This window comes from Oreochromis aureus, linkage group 20, assembly GCF_013358895.1.
Source record: "Oreochromis aureus strain Israel breed Guangdong linkage group 20, ZZ_aureus, whole genome shotgun sequence".
NCBI lineage: Eukaryota > Metazoa > Chordata > Actinopteri > Cichliformes > Cichlidae > Oreochromis > Oreochromis aureus.
Genome location: NC_052961.1, coordinates 25,662,804 through 25,676,844, shown reverse-complemented (window position 1 = coordinate 25,676,844; position 14,041 = coordinate 25,662,804). Strand labels below are relative to the sequence as shown.

At 42.7% G+C, this 14,041-nt stretch overlaps 2 protein-coding genes across 2 annotated transcripts in view; one reads left to right on the top strand and one right to left on the bottom strand.

The window, feature by feature from the left end:
- Positions 1-7,714, top strand: part of celsr3 (cadherin, EGF LAG seven-pass G-type receptor 3) — a 119,551-nt gene extending 111,837 nt beyond the window's left edge. Inside the window, exons 35-37 of the mRNA XM_039604686.1 lie at positions 858-1,052; positions 2,814-3,876; positions 4,264-7,714. Coding sequence (XP_039460620.1) covers positions 858-1,052; positions 2,814-3,876; positions 4,264-4,291 — 1,286 coding nt within the window. The 3' untranslated portion in view covers positions 4,292-7,714. The remainder of the gene's footprint in view (positions 1-857; positions 1,053-2,813; positions 3,877-4,263) is intronic.
- A 755-nt stretch (positions 7,715-8,469) lies between these two features.
- Positions 8,470-13,970, bottom strand: LOC116324694. Its single transcript, XM_031745402.2, has 4 exons — positions 13,351-13,970; positions 11,333-11,376; positions 11,040-11,208; positions 8,470-9,420 (listed from the first exon to the last, which is right to left on the bottom strand). Exons 1-4 carry the CDS (start codon positions 13,553-13,555, stop codon positions 9,059-9,061), a joined length of 780 nt encoding a protein of 259 aa, XP_031601262.1. The 5' UTR covers positions 13,556-13,970; the 3' UTR covers positions 8,470-9,058.
- Between the last annotated feature and the right edge of the window lie 71 nt (positions 13,971-14,041).

Below are 14,041 nucleotides of genomic sequence, written 5' to 3'. Positions count from 1 at the left end.
TGCTGATTTCAAAAGCCTGAAAAAGATGAACGCATTTGATGTATCAGTGATGCTTGCTCTCATGCATGTTACAGCTGGAGGGAATAATCATTATTTCATTTCTTTGTAGTTCTGACAATGGATTATTTAGGAAGTTAATCATTAAAGCAAAATGTAAAATATTCTTTGGTTAATAAGTTAAAATGAACTACATGAAGTTTTCACCTTTAGTTTAGAAAAGATTTATTTAAAAAGTAATTTTGAAATAAAGTGATGAATCTTTACTTGCAGCCTAAATTCTTCATCCACACACACCTTACCACGGATAATATCCTTTACAAAATGTGGCTCCAAATAACACAGATTGGTTTGAAGGGCTGATTTTGTCACTCTGTCTCGTTTTCCTTAAATCAGCTTCTGCTGTGCATGCTAAAAACCCGAGTTCATGGGTCGTTTGCAGCAGCCTGAAAAATGTCCTATTTGACACTTTTAATTAGCCCTGGCTTCTGATTTGATAATGAACATATGCTATTTTGTATGCTGACAACTGCTATTAGTTGCAGACATCTGTTTTTGTGTTCTTGGGGCATGAGGCAATAAAATGCCTGACATCAAATTAAAAAGATGAGAATATGATCCATTAGAATATAGCTTTTTATGACTGTTTTTTATTGGCTATAATAATAACAACTTTTAGTGATGACTGCAATAATAGTGATTTAGACTACTTCCCAATAAGGTCTCCTTTTGTTTTGTTTCTGCTCACTACTTAATGATCAGACTTAGATTTCGGTTAGATTTCCCTCATAAGGTGTCACTGAGCCTGATGTTAAATTTGCCAGTAACCACAGAGAGTTTATTCTTTCCGTGTGCAACAGAGCTGGACGGCAATGACCTTTTATCCTACTGGCCAGCTTTGGAAGAGTGCGAGGCACGCAGTCTGCAGAAGTGGGGCTCAGAGCGCCCCCTGGGGGCAGATTACAGCAAGGACGCAGCAAATAACAACCAGCTAGACGCAGGGCTCACTAGTGGAGACGAGAACGGCCTCACCCAGCCACACAGGCACCGCAAAGGTGAGAGACGGACGTGAACAACTAGACACAATCGGAAGGGTGCACATACACTTTGGATTGTGCCTTATTTTACTTTTATTTGTAAATTAAAGCTTTAGATACTCATGCAAGGTACAAACAGCAAAATGGAAAACGGTGATGACTATTCTGAAACAATGACACTTTAATGCGACGCTAACAGACTCTTGCTACTTTTATTTCTTCTTTTTTTTGTCATCATTATAAATATCTACTTGGTAAAGGTCATTGATTGTCAGGCAGACTGTGCCTCTGCATATCAGTGCCTGGTCTGAGTATCCTAAATCTGTGATCTTCTTCATCCTGTTATCTAATGAGTGTCTCCAGATATCCTGCCTGAGTAATGCAGAATGGGACATTTTGCCAAGAGGGAGATGGAGGTGGTGTCAGCTGCATGAGCTGAACCAGCAAAGCATAATTTAAACCAAAGTTCAATAACGGAGAATTTATCTGCAGTTTGTGCAGTTTGTCTCATATATGGGTGAATTATTTCAGTACATCTTCCAGGTGACCCAGAGACCCGTCCCTCACTCAAATATTTCTTTTATTTTGGACTTTACTTTAGCTTTTTTGTTCAGCTTGAAGCACTCTGACCAGTCTCCTCTGTCTGCTGAATCGACAAGGCATTCTCTGTAAACCCTAGTGATGGTCGTGTGGGAAAATCCTATTAGATCAGCAGTTTCTAAAATACTTAGAACAATGAACACCATGAACAACCATGTTCAGAGTCACTTTCCTCATTCTGATACTCAGTTTAAACTTCAGCAGGTCGTCTCGACCATTTCTACATCCCTGAATGCACGGGAGTTCTTGCCATTTGATTGGCTGGTTAGATATTTGTGTTGACAAGCTGCCGAATAGGTGTACCTAACAAAGTGGCTATTGAGTGTATGAAATATAATATGCATACTCGGCATACAGTGCACACATAAAGTATATAAGTGGCATGTGCACATGTAGAAATGAAGGCCCAATCAGATGCAAGTGAGTAAGAAAAAGAAAAGGTTGTAGCCTGAAAGCATGAGAGACATTTCAGGGAATGAATATAGCCATATACCCAGTCATATACCGAATGAACACCCGCGTAGGCATGCAGAAGTGGTTTAATGTGAGATTTCCTGCTTTTTGGTAAATGTGATAGTTGTGTGACTCATTTTCTGCCTCTTTCTAAATGGCTTCTCTTCATTATTTGATTTCTTCCACTTTTCTTCGCCTTCTTCTCTCATCATGAGACTTTTACAAGACCTGTCCTTACGTTGTGAGGCAGTTGGATTCTCTCAAAAGTCTTAAGCTTCATGAAATCACAGTCACTAGAAAAACCATTTTTACCAGGCTTACTGTGAACTTGTTGCCAAACCACAGTCGAATTGGAACAGTCCAGCCTCCCGTGATGGATTAGCAGCCAATAAGGTCACAGCTACGACATGTTTTAGGTGTCACGATAGACTGACAGTTGATCTAATCATCAACCCAGTATTTTTTGAAAATGAGTGCCCGTGAGCACCTGTAATGTGCAGATTTACTTAAAAAGACGAGGCTAAGACAGCTTGTATTTCTCTGAAAGCACTCTTTGTATCCTCAGGTTTCCTGATTTGATTATTTTAAGCCAGTTATTGTGATAGATGGATGATTCATCCAGTAACCTAATGGAATCTACTCTCCTCTTCAGGTTTCTCCTGCTTCTCCATTTCTACCACTAACGCCTTCCTCTTTTCTTCTTGTGGTTTCATTTTCTTGTCCCAGGAATCCTCAAGAACCGTCTTGGCTGTCCTCCTGCACTCCAGGGTCTTTCCAGTATGGGCCGGGTCCCCAGTGAGCTCAACTGGTACCGAACCTCTACTCTCGGCCACCGAGGCGTTCCTGCTGCCTCGTACGGCCGTATGTACTCTGCCTCAGCTGGTGCCACTGGAGGCTCCGGCTCTCTCTCCCAGCCAGCTTCCCGCTACTCCTCTAGGGAGCACCTGGACTCGCTTGCACGGAGGCAGCTGTCCAGGGATCCACTCGGGAGGCAGACGGTCGGAGGATCAAGGGATCGGTTGGACTGCCGGGGCTCCAGGGACAACCTGGACCTCTTACCCAGGAGGAGAGAGCTGGGGCTGGGGCAGGGGTCAATGTTAGGGACCCTGGATCACCAGCGAGTCTCATTATCCAGGGAGAACTTGACAGGATCCAGGGATAGACTGGACAACCACCATGCTACCGGTTTCCACGGATCGAGGGAGGATGTGAGTGGAAACGGAGGGGCTGTCGGCGCCGGGATTGAGGGATACCTCGGCGGTTCAAGGTTGCAACTGAGCTCGCTGACTCGGCGACAGGCCTCATCCCGGGAGCACCTCGGAGAAGCTCTCGTGAGCAGTAGATCAAGGGAGCAACTTGACACCAATGGAATGGGAGCCCAGGCTCAGCCGTGTCGGGAGTGGCTCCGCACTCTGCCACCCCGCCAGCCTTCACACCCTGACCAGCCGCCCTCCTCTTCTCCTCCTCCCCCGATATCTGAGGAGCCTCAGCAAGAGCACCTACCTCCTTCAGCTCACGCCAGAGGACGACTGGACTCAGCTTCATGTAGGTTTCCCGGTCAGGCCGCCCCCCAGGTTGCAGGTTCAAATCCAAACCCCTTGGGTCGACAACCGTCCAGTGAACACCTGGATATTCTTTCGTCCATTTTAGCATCCTTCAATTCCTCTGTCCTTACTCCTCCCCCTACTGCCCCAAACCCTGGTCCAAACGGCTCCGTCCACGGACCCTCCCCGTCTCCATCCCAGTCTGCCACTTCCCATAGCATATCTGAAGTCTCCCCTGACTCGGAGTAAGTCCTTCTGAGTGGAAAATCCACCCTCAACCCACCCTCCTCCTGTCCTTTTCTCACATGCATCTTCTTCTCTTCCTCTTTTCTCCAGCATCTTATCATCTTGAACTCTTGACTTGTGCTGTTCTAGTTTGTTTATCTCAGCCTTCCCCAACCCTTTCAGCAGGCTTCCTGCATTCCAGCTTCTTTATCATCTCTTCCCATGTGTCTCAGTCTATTTTCTTCTGTTTTCCCTCTCCCTCTTCTCTGCCTCTCTTTTTCTTTGTCCTTTTGCCTCCAAAGCTCATTTCCATTTTACTTCTGTAGTTTCACTGTGAACTTGAATTTACAATTAGTGAAGTGCTGTACAGACGTAGTGATGACTCATTTTTCTTTCCTTCACCTTAGAGCCAACAGAAGTGAGGGACAGTCTTGATGACAACCTCCGTATCCCTTAATGCATTGCTACAGTGCTGGGGTCACATTGGACATGTTCAAAGGTCGCGGATGGACCTGAAGCACCGGGACAACCTGGAACATTCGAGGACAGGGAAACAAAACCGAGACAGAGGAAACGCAGAGACAAAAAGACGGACAAAACATCCAATGATAACACGGATTCAAGAGAAAGTCCGTGGGCGGCGTGTACTGTGTAAAGAGTTTTCGAGTGTCACCGTCTACGGCGAACGACGACGTTTCTGTGGACAATGAGTCAACCACCTCTACTACCTACAAACTGTTAAAGGCAAAAACACAAACTCCTCAGATTTCAAACAAACGAGATCCGTCAAAATGAAAAAAAAAAGAAACTGTAAATAACATTTTTATACATTTTGTATCTTTTTCATTGGAGATGAAGAAGAAATCTCTTGTGATGTTTCTTTTTTTTTTTTTTTTTTAATGACTGTGCTCATGTGAGATTGTGAGTGAGGTTGGTGTGAGTGCAGTCTTGGTTGTTGCTGAGGGGGGGATCTGCCTCCCCTTGTCCCCCTCCCCACAGAGAAGAAAAAAAAATCCCCAAATTTTCCATGAAAAAGGTTTTCCCTGGAAACTTTTCCTCACACGCATCAACTTTATGTATAGCGACAGGGGTCTGGCAATAGAATCGAATGAGATTATCGAAACTGCGAGATGTGGTTGGAGGGAAAATATCGAAGCAGGAGGAGGAAGTGATTGTAAATAGAAGGAGGAGTTATTTTAAGAGATTTGATGGAGCGAGATGATTGTGCAGAGAAAAAGACTGAAGGTTTAAAGTTGGCGGCTCAACAGTTAAAAAGCTCAGTCACGAGTGTCAATGCATCAGCTCTGTGCTGTATATGAATGTGACCTTGTCATCTATCTGTGTATCTTCGTGCCTGGTGCTATCTGAACCAGACCATATCAGACGGCTGATATTACAAGACCATATCTGTAGCGTTCTGGAGACCTGGTGGGTGAAGGTTGATATCTCTGTCTGCCTCTCTGGATGAGGATGTATCGCGTAACAACCATTTATATCCCCTCAAAGTTTTGTGCACTTTGATGCCTGCCTCGAGGGACGACACAGGAGCAGCCGAACCTCAAGACCATTTGTAAAAGCTTCTCCGCAAAACTAAACCAAAGGGACTTAAAATCTGTATGAAACCCTGATATTCTTCTGTTTCCTCTGATGGAAATGACTTGTGCAGGGCGCGTTGTAGCTCGGTTTTGTTAAATCATGAGCTTTTTCAGTAACCGTGTCAGTGGAAGAAGTCTAAAATGAAAAGCTGTTTCTCTTCATGAGGCCGTGATCAGCGCTACTACGTAACCCGCATAACTGTTTGGCATTTTATTTTACCCGCGTACCGCATAAGCAAGCGGATTTTCATGTGGGAAGGGAGCGGATAGAGTCATCGTAACACGCTCAGATATTTGTTTGAAGACATGAAAGCAGCCCTGCGGTATGTTCACAGCATGGTGCCAACCTGAATATTTAAATTGCTCCTTTATATTTGAGAAATTCAACAGAAAAGAAGCTCGTGCTTCAGAAACAATCCAACACGAGCCCACAAAAAAACATGAAAACTGATTTTTATTTATTCAGCTTCTCATTTAGATGGTTTCACAAAAAAATGAGTTATCTTTCAAGATCCGTCAAAGCTTCTGCGGCAGATTGCAGAGGGGAGAGGAGATGTCAGCTGTGTCAGTGCTAAAAGCCTCTAAGTGGTTTCGAGATGCAGGTCTTTCCATCAGCAGCTGCACCTTTCTCACAGCTGCTGGAGGAAGCCCGGAGTTCAGCCCTTAAGGTAACAACACATGGGCGTTTTCAGGAGTGGAGACGGGGACAGGGAGGCTTTTTTCTATAGAAAACTACAGCGGGTTGTAAAAACTGAAGGAAAATGGGAGTTCTGTGTTGCCAACATGTGTTGTCTGTGTCCTTGAGACGAAAACAGTCAAAAGCCAATGGAAAAAATAATAAATAAAAAATAAGGCTAAGATATTGCATAACGGGAAAGAATTTTTTAACAAAGATACCAAACCAGGCAAGGTTGCAAGAAGAACAAATTGGGTCAGAAAACATGACTGCAGAAATGTAGCCGCAGGGAGGAAGGCGTGGATGTTACTCATCACAGGGAGACAGGGAGAAGAAAAAAAAGACACATGTGGATGGAAATGCTCGAAGTGGAAATAAACACACACTTTACAAATAAGTGCATATCTGCCTGCTCTGACCGCTGCTCTGCCGGTCCCGTGTCCCTGAGACGTGACAAGCACAACCTATTTGCGACAGTATTGTTGCCAAAAAAATACTCCCGAGTGCAGCGCAACACCACCCACCGGTCTGTTAGCCTGATAAATCCTATTTTCTTCTCCATCTATATTTTTCTTCAGCTGACCTTCAACTTTGAAAGACATGAGATTTACTTTATTTATTGATAATTTATTGACACTGTATTGGTTACTTATTTTCGCCATTTGAATGAGAGGATGTTGAGGAAGCGCGCGCGTGTGTGTGTGTGTGTGCAAATGTTCTTGTTGTCATATGTAACATTTCCTGTCATCTGACTCTCACGGCTACAAATCCACAGATGAAAGGCAAGAAAAGAGAGGAATCTGAACTTACACCTGGAATTCAAATCTGAAGAGTTTAGTCAGTATTCAAACTGGATCTGTTGTCTAATCTTAACTGGTAATCTATCCACTTAATGTGCTGAAATAACAGAGGACTCTTAACTACAGGTTTAACAGTAGTTCGGACCAATCCGGGCAGACAAACAAACAAAAACCAACAACAACAAAAAAGAGGATTAGAGACAAAAGGAGAGGAACGGAGAGAGGTGGAGAGATGACGGGAAGTTGTATTTGTTAGCTTGTGTTTTCATTATTGGATGCCTTCTATCTTGCCGTCTGGATGGAAACAGCTGTTCCCCTGTTACCGCGGAAACAAGAGAAATGTTGGACATTAAAAAAGAAAAAAAATGACTTATTCCTACAAGGCTCTGTGTTCTTTCTGATTATTCTTGTCTGGGAGACACAAAGAGGTTTGCTGTTTCATATTCATGCCAAAAGACATTTTCAGGTGTAGAAAAAGTGAGCGGAGGAAAGATCCTGTGACAGGGGGACACGTCTCTAGACTCTAGAAGGCTCCTCTCCCTGACTTGCATTGACTCTCAAAGCATTCTGTCACATTCAGAGACATCAGAGGAGGGCGGACATGTTCAGCTGCCACATTGAGACGTTCAGCTCAGGAGACGGCGGGGATCAGCGGCATAAATCTTAAGATTTTAACCTGCGCAGGGCTGAAGCAAAGACTCATCAGTGCTCTTATTAGATTATTAATCTTACCGGTTGGTCACAGCCAGGTTCATTAGGCACTGATGTGCAGTAGTAAAGCTAAAAATATTTGATCTAAAACGTTGGGACCCGAAGGGGGGGGAAATGGACATTTTTTGGAAATATGCTTCCTGCCAAAACTTGGCTGTGAAGATCAATACCGCTCTCTCCTGAGTGTCAGCTGGCATAAAGCAGAGGGAAAGCAGCCATTTTTCAAAGCGTTGCATTTTTCATCTATTCTCTAAGTGTCTGAACTGTACCGGGGGCCTTAACAGCATTCATCAAAAAGATAATGGCCTCTTTTGGTGTTTTTCACGATCGCTGAGTGCGCCTAATTATTTTGCTGCGGATACCCTCAAAGAGTTTTTTACAGCACTGTGGTGGTGGACCCCCTCCCACCACCACAGTCCCAGCAGAGAACTTAAAAAATGGCCAAAAGAATGTGGACACAAGGCAACCTGACCTTCTGTCCATGTATTTGTAGGTAAGTGGTGTGACCCAATACTTTCCTCTATATCAGGGGTCCCCAATCCCAGTCCGCGAGGACCGGTGTCCCTGCAGGTTTTAGATCTCACCCTGGGTTAACACACCTGAATCACATAATTAGTTCATCACCAGGCCTCTGGAGAACTTCAAGACATGTTGAGAAGGTAATTTATCCATTTAAATCAGCTGTGATGGATCAAGGACACATCTAAAACCTGCAGGGACACCGGCCCTCGTGGACTGGGATTGGGGAGCCCTGCTCTATATGCTGTCTTACAACTAAATATTACAGACCTCCCATTTTGAGAAGATGCACAACAATCACAGGTGTGCACATACATCAGTGTGGTACCTGTTTCTCCCACTTATTTATTCACTTACATATTTGTTTACTTACATATCAAAAACAAAGTTAAAGCATGCACTACAAAAGTCTGTTAAAAGATTGTCCTTTTAGGAATGTCATTTCGTCCCGTGTACATGTCATCTACGTACATCCTTCTTTTAAAATAACCCCGAACGAGCTTTGACCTTTAAAAAAAATAAAAATAAAACATGCAGCATTAAGACGATCAATGAAAATGGATTTTTTCAATCCTGGGGCTAGATTGTGATAGATGACACATAAAACAGGGTTGTCATTACAAACCATTTCAACAAGGAGTATAAAGTGACCTTACAGTTATCCGTACTGTTGGGTAGTTTTTAAAGATTAGTTCAAAAAAAAAAAAATGCTTAAAATGTTTCTCTATTAAGATGGAACTCACATTGCAGAGGGATTGGCTGCCGTGATTACAACAATTGTTGCTCAATGTGAAACTGTTCAGCAGCAACGTGTAAAAAAAAGAAAAAAGAAGTAGTGTCATGGCGTATACACAAAACAATACAAGAATGACACTCGGAAAAATAGAAACATTTGAGCGCATCAGCCAGTCGGGTCAGACGTTTTCTCCGCTTCGTCGCCACTACTGGAGGAAGATGGCGGCAAGTCCTCGCCCATCCTCTTTAGTTTGGCCTTGTAGTAGGCCTTCTTCATCCTGAAGGCCTTCTCCTTCTGCCGGGCTGCTCTCCTCTTCTCCCTCACCAGCTCCTGCTCCCACGCCAGCACCTTCATCCTATTCTCCCACTCCAGGATCTTCATCTGCTGCTGCTGCTCCAGAGCCTCCGATCTCTGCTGGTGCTCCAGTCTGGACAGGTCTATGGAGTCGTGCTGAGCTGGGCGGCGCCCGGCGTCTTCCGTCTTGCTGCCTGATGGTTGGAGATGCTGGCTGCTGAGCCTGGAGGTGCCTGAGAGGTCAAAGATAAAAAACTTCACTGTGGTCTGTACTACAAAGCACAATCCGAGGTTTGCAAGGCAACTTTAGATTCACTTTTCTTGCTTTCAAGGCTGTTTAACACCTGGAGCTGCAGCTTAGAGAATAAAGCTGAAATTTTAAAAAACAAAACAACTTCATTCCAGTCAGATCTACCTGTGCCTTAAGGCTAGAACAGCAAAGCTGATAAAGCTATTGTCTTACACAGTTTTAGCCTGGACTATACTTTGAAAATCCTCAGATTTATTTAGGATAAAAGTTTTTCCTTCTTGCAAGCCGCTTTGCGATCTGATGCAGGCACAGCTGTGCTTACTATTAGACTCAAAAAGCCCGAGTTGGCTCACCAAAGGTATACCTTGTCACAGGTAAAGAAAGCTAAACTAAATAAATACAGCAGGTTATAGTTTGTGTTCGATATAATATGTGTCACAGGGCTTAGATGGGAAATGCTATGAATTAATTAGAAAAGTGTCTTAATAAAGTGGGTTAATGAAAACAGACTTGAACATGCTTTTGCAGTACAGCCACAGGTGTAAGCTGATGATTTAAATATCCATGTGTGAGATTGTCATACAGTGTCTGGGTAAATTCAATAACTGTATCATCGAATGAAAATCTATTTAGAACTCTGTAAAGAAAAATTCTAATTTACTGACCTGGATGCTTTTTCTGGATCCATCCCGATCACTTTTGCCTCTATTTATGAAATTATGAATGCAGAAAAGTACTGTACTACACGCGATACCAACAAGAAAGACTGTCAGCATGAAACACACACAAACAGTAAAAACATAGCTGGATAGGAAAACATAACCTGGAGAACTATTCCTGAAGACTAGCTCGCCTATGAGAGTTCAGGCTGTGTTTGGTCACACCAAACAATGACTTTCAAGCTCGTCAGAACTGTATGTACTCTACTTTTTGCCTCAAATATTACATTTAGGTTTGCGTATTTTAATAAATCGCTGCACATATTTCCCATTCTCCTCAAAAAATATAAAGAAATGATGAGTGGCTCAAGATTTTTGCACAGTACTGTAGGTTGTCAAAACATTCAATTTCAGCCACAAATGGGAGCCTCGGAGATAAATTAGAGGAAAAGCAGAGGAATGAACTAAACAGCTATTTAGTCTCATATTTATGATGCACAATGAGTGTGTAACACCATGGTACACACTGTAAACAGGCACTCCAAACAGCATACCCCTGCTATTTTGGAGACTATTCCTTGAACTCTATTAATTGGGCTATCAATCTTCTTAATGACAGTAATTTATTTAGGTTGGTCACATGGGCTGCTTCTTCCCATTCACAATTTTCTAATGAGCGTTCAACACTAAAGCCATCTCTGCAGCAAAACAGCTGTAACTTATTGAAGTCTGTGTATAATTACGCCCTTTCCTCCTCACCCTTAGTAATGTTAACTGAGCCAATTATCTCCTTCAGCTCAAGGTTATTGTTTCTTAATTAAGAGTGGAGTATTAATCAAGTTAATAGTAGAATATCCCACTATTTGCCCACAGAAAGTTCCCTGCTCAGGGGTTTCCAAGCAACACATGCTCAAGCAGCATGCGGGGTGTTATTTGTTGGTACCTGGTGCTGTGAAGTAGGCAGCAGGGAATGCCACATCCTGTAGCTCTGCATTGTGGGAGGTTGAGTTTGTAGAGGGGCTGTGGTGCAGATCTGACCAGTCGTTGCCTGTTATTCTGTCCAAGGCGTCACGCTGGAGGCAGATGGCCACTTGCTCCTTGCTGTCCTCTGCCTAAGAAGGAGGCGAGCCATTTGGTGTTTCTAGGATTAATGTTTCTGTCTGAATCTAAGGTGTCACGAGCAGCTCCAGGTTTACCTCTTAAATAAAATGAAACCAAAACTTTAAAAGTAATTACCTGATTCACGCTGCCATTCACCTGTCCTGTGATCATCAAACTGCCTGATAATAAGAAAAAAAAAAAAAGGATAATGAGAAAAAACAGGGAGGGACTGCAGGTATAGGTCTATCAGAAAAATGAACAAAGAGCGCCTCCCTCTGGTGGACACAAGCACAACATCATCACAAAGCACCTTACACAATCATGATGCCCATCAATAAAAGCAGAAATTATATCAGAGCGTCTGCAAAGCAAACCTAGAAAATAAAAGTCCACAAAGTAAGTGCTGTCAGTAAACTGTTGCCAGGTAGAGTTCACTAAATGGAATCAAGTGAAAAATCTAAAACGCATCCACTTTAACATTAAAAACAGGGGTTATTCAACCAACTCCCAGGCTGACTTCATTATACTGTAAGACACTTTTAGTAACTGTTGGGTTAACTGAACATTTCTTGGTGTAGATGATCAGTATCATGAAAAAGCGCGACAGTCATAAAATGAGCACAGTCCTTTTAATCGCTCTGTAAACAGAGTGATACAATATTATTACAATACTTCACTTGTGACTTGATATTATTGTGATTTAACATTTTACTCATAATTCTGAATATTGCAATAACATATTGTGATTTATCACCGTTTTCAACTGCAAATAATGTTGCAGTTACATGCAACGTGCATATATGTGCTGCTGTATACACAGAAAGAAGTTCACATGTAATTACTACATCTGTGCTCAACAACCTTCCTGTTCTTTAGGACCAGAGTACAAGTAGCTGATACATAGAGCTGTACTCTGGGAATACTACGAATGAGAGGGCTGATCTCATGTATCACCATGCAGAGACAACGTTAGCAGAGCAAACTTACACAAAATCAACTCTGACCCCAAAACCATCCAACACACTTTTCTTGACAAAGCTACCTCCTAATTCAAAGCAAGCTCATGGCTCAGTCACATGAGTAAAAATAGGACAACAACCTTCTTAAATCTACACACACACACACACACACACACAAAATTACTTTTCACAGGTTGAATAACAGGAGGCAACCTTTCTGCAAAAAGTCGCAGTCTGACTTGGACCGACTGCAATCACTCTCAGACTGACTGTCGAATCTGAAGGTTTGCAAAATAACTGTTGTCTAATTTGTGAAGGCAGACAGATCACCAACATGTGACCATCAGTCTGAATGAGTCTGTGTCAGTGAGCATGACTCGAGGGGACTTGAATCAACAGGCTGCTGCCTGGTTGTAATTTAGTTATATTCCTATAGAACATGAAGGCTAACATCATATTGGAAAATATGAAAAATCCCAATAATATCATATCGTGGTGTGTCTGATGATTCCCACCTCTCAATGTTAAACACAGTTAAAGTTTTCATGCGTGTGCTCTCAGGTTACATCAAAGACATAACAACAACAATAATAATAATTTTTCATTTAATTAAAAAAAAAAATCTATAATGCTAAAGAGCTTTAAAAGAAAAAGAAACCCGGAAAAACAAACATAAACCTTTAAATTATCCTAATTAAATCCATTGCTTAACCCCTTGAGCTACGCAGTAGACCAAACTAATGCACCTTATATTCATTGTATTCTAAAAATGTATTAATGATCCATAATTTAATAATAATGGGAACATAGTTGCTATCCCAGGAGGAAGTCTTATTACTTCAGCGGACTCTGGATGCTGGCTGCTGGTCCTTGCTGTTGTTTTTAGGCTATAATGACACGGGATATAAAACCTTAAATCAAAGACATAACAGACACCATTTAAAGCAACTCTGAAATTGCATAAACTGTACAGCTGTGCTCGGTGATGTCCTGATGACCGCTTGTCCTGGGACAGATGTTTTTACACTCCTGTCTAGACTGGTGTAGCCAAACGCACACACACCAACGATAACACCACATCACGATTAAACCATCTGAACAAACAGCGATGAAGCAGTTATCACACAAAGATCTCGTGAATTCTGTCATTCCTTTCAAAATGTTCTCCAGTCTGAAAAACTGGAAGTGACCCACCTTCCAGCAGCTTGCGGACCGCTGCTTTGTGGCCAGCTCCCCCTGCGTGGCTGGTAAGAGCAGCCTCGCCCATCGTCTGAAGTTTGATTGATTTGCAACAGGCCCTGCATCGGGCAAAATGAATGTCCTGGACGTCCTTAACCAGCCAGTCCTTGTAAACATCCTTTGCGAGCCAGGAATCTTGGAATTTACATTTGCCAGGCATAGTTAGCTCTAAAAGTTAGCTGGACCGCTACCTCCCAGCCTGGAGCGACCTCTTACATTATATACTGCCTCGTGATGAGTTCACGTGTTCTCCGAGGACTTGAAGACACAATTACGCTGTGGCGCACGAATATTTTGGCATTAGGTTACAAAATATCGTGAAAACGGTATAATTTAAACGCTGAGATAATTAACATGACTTTCCAGTTATGTACCCCAAATCCCACTGAAGTAGGCAACGCAGTAGAATCAGAGTGCCTGAATCTCATCACTACAGGTGCAGCTGTGGAATTAAAATGATAATAATGGCTTTTTGTATAAAGAAGTGAAAGTAAAAGCGCTTTGAAACTTCTTAGTAGGTATCCTGATATTTTAAGATAAATGCCTGCGACTGGGGCTACTGACTGAGTTTTATCGAATATCCTTAAACGCAGCATAACATAGAAGGCTGTCCCTCACGTGCACAGGGTTCACCAATAAAAATACG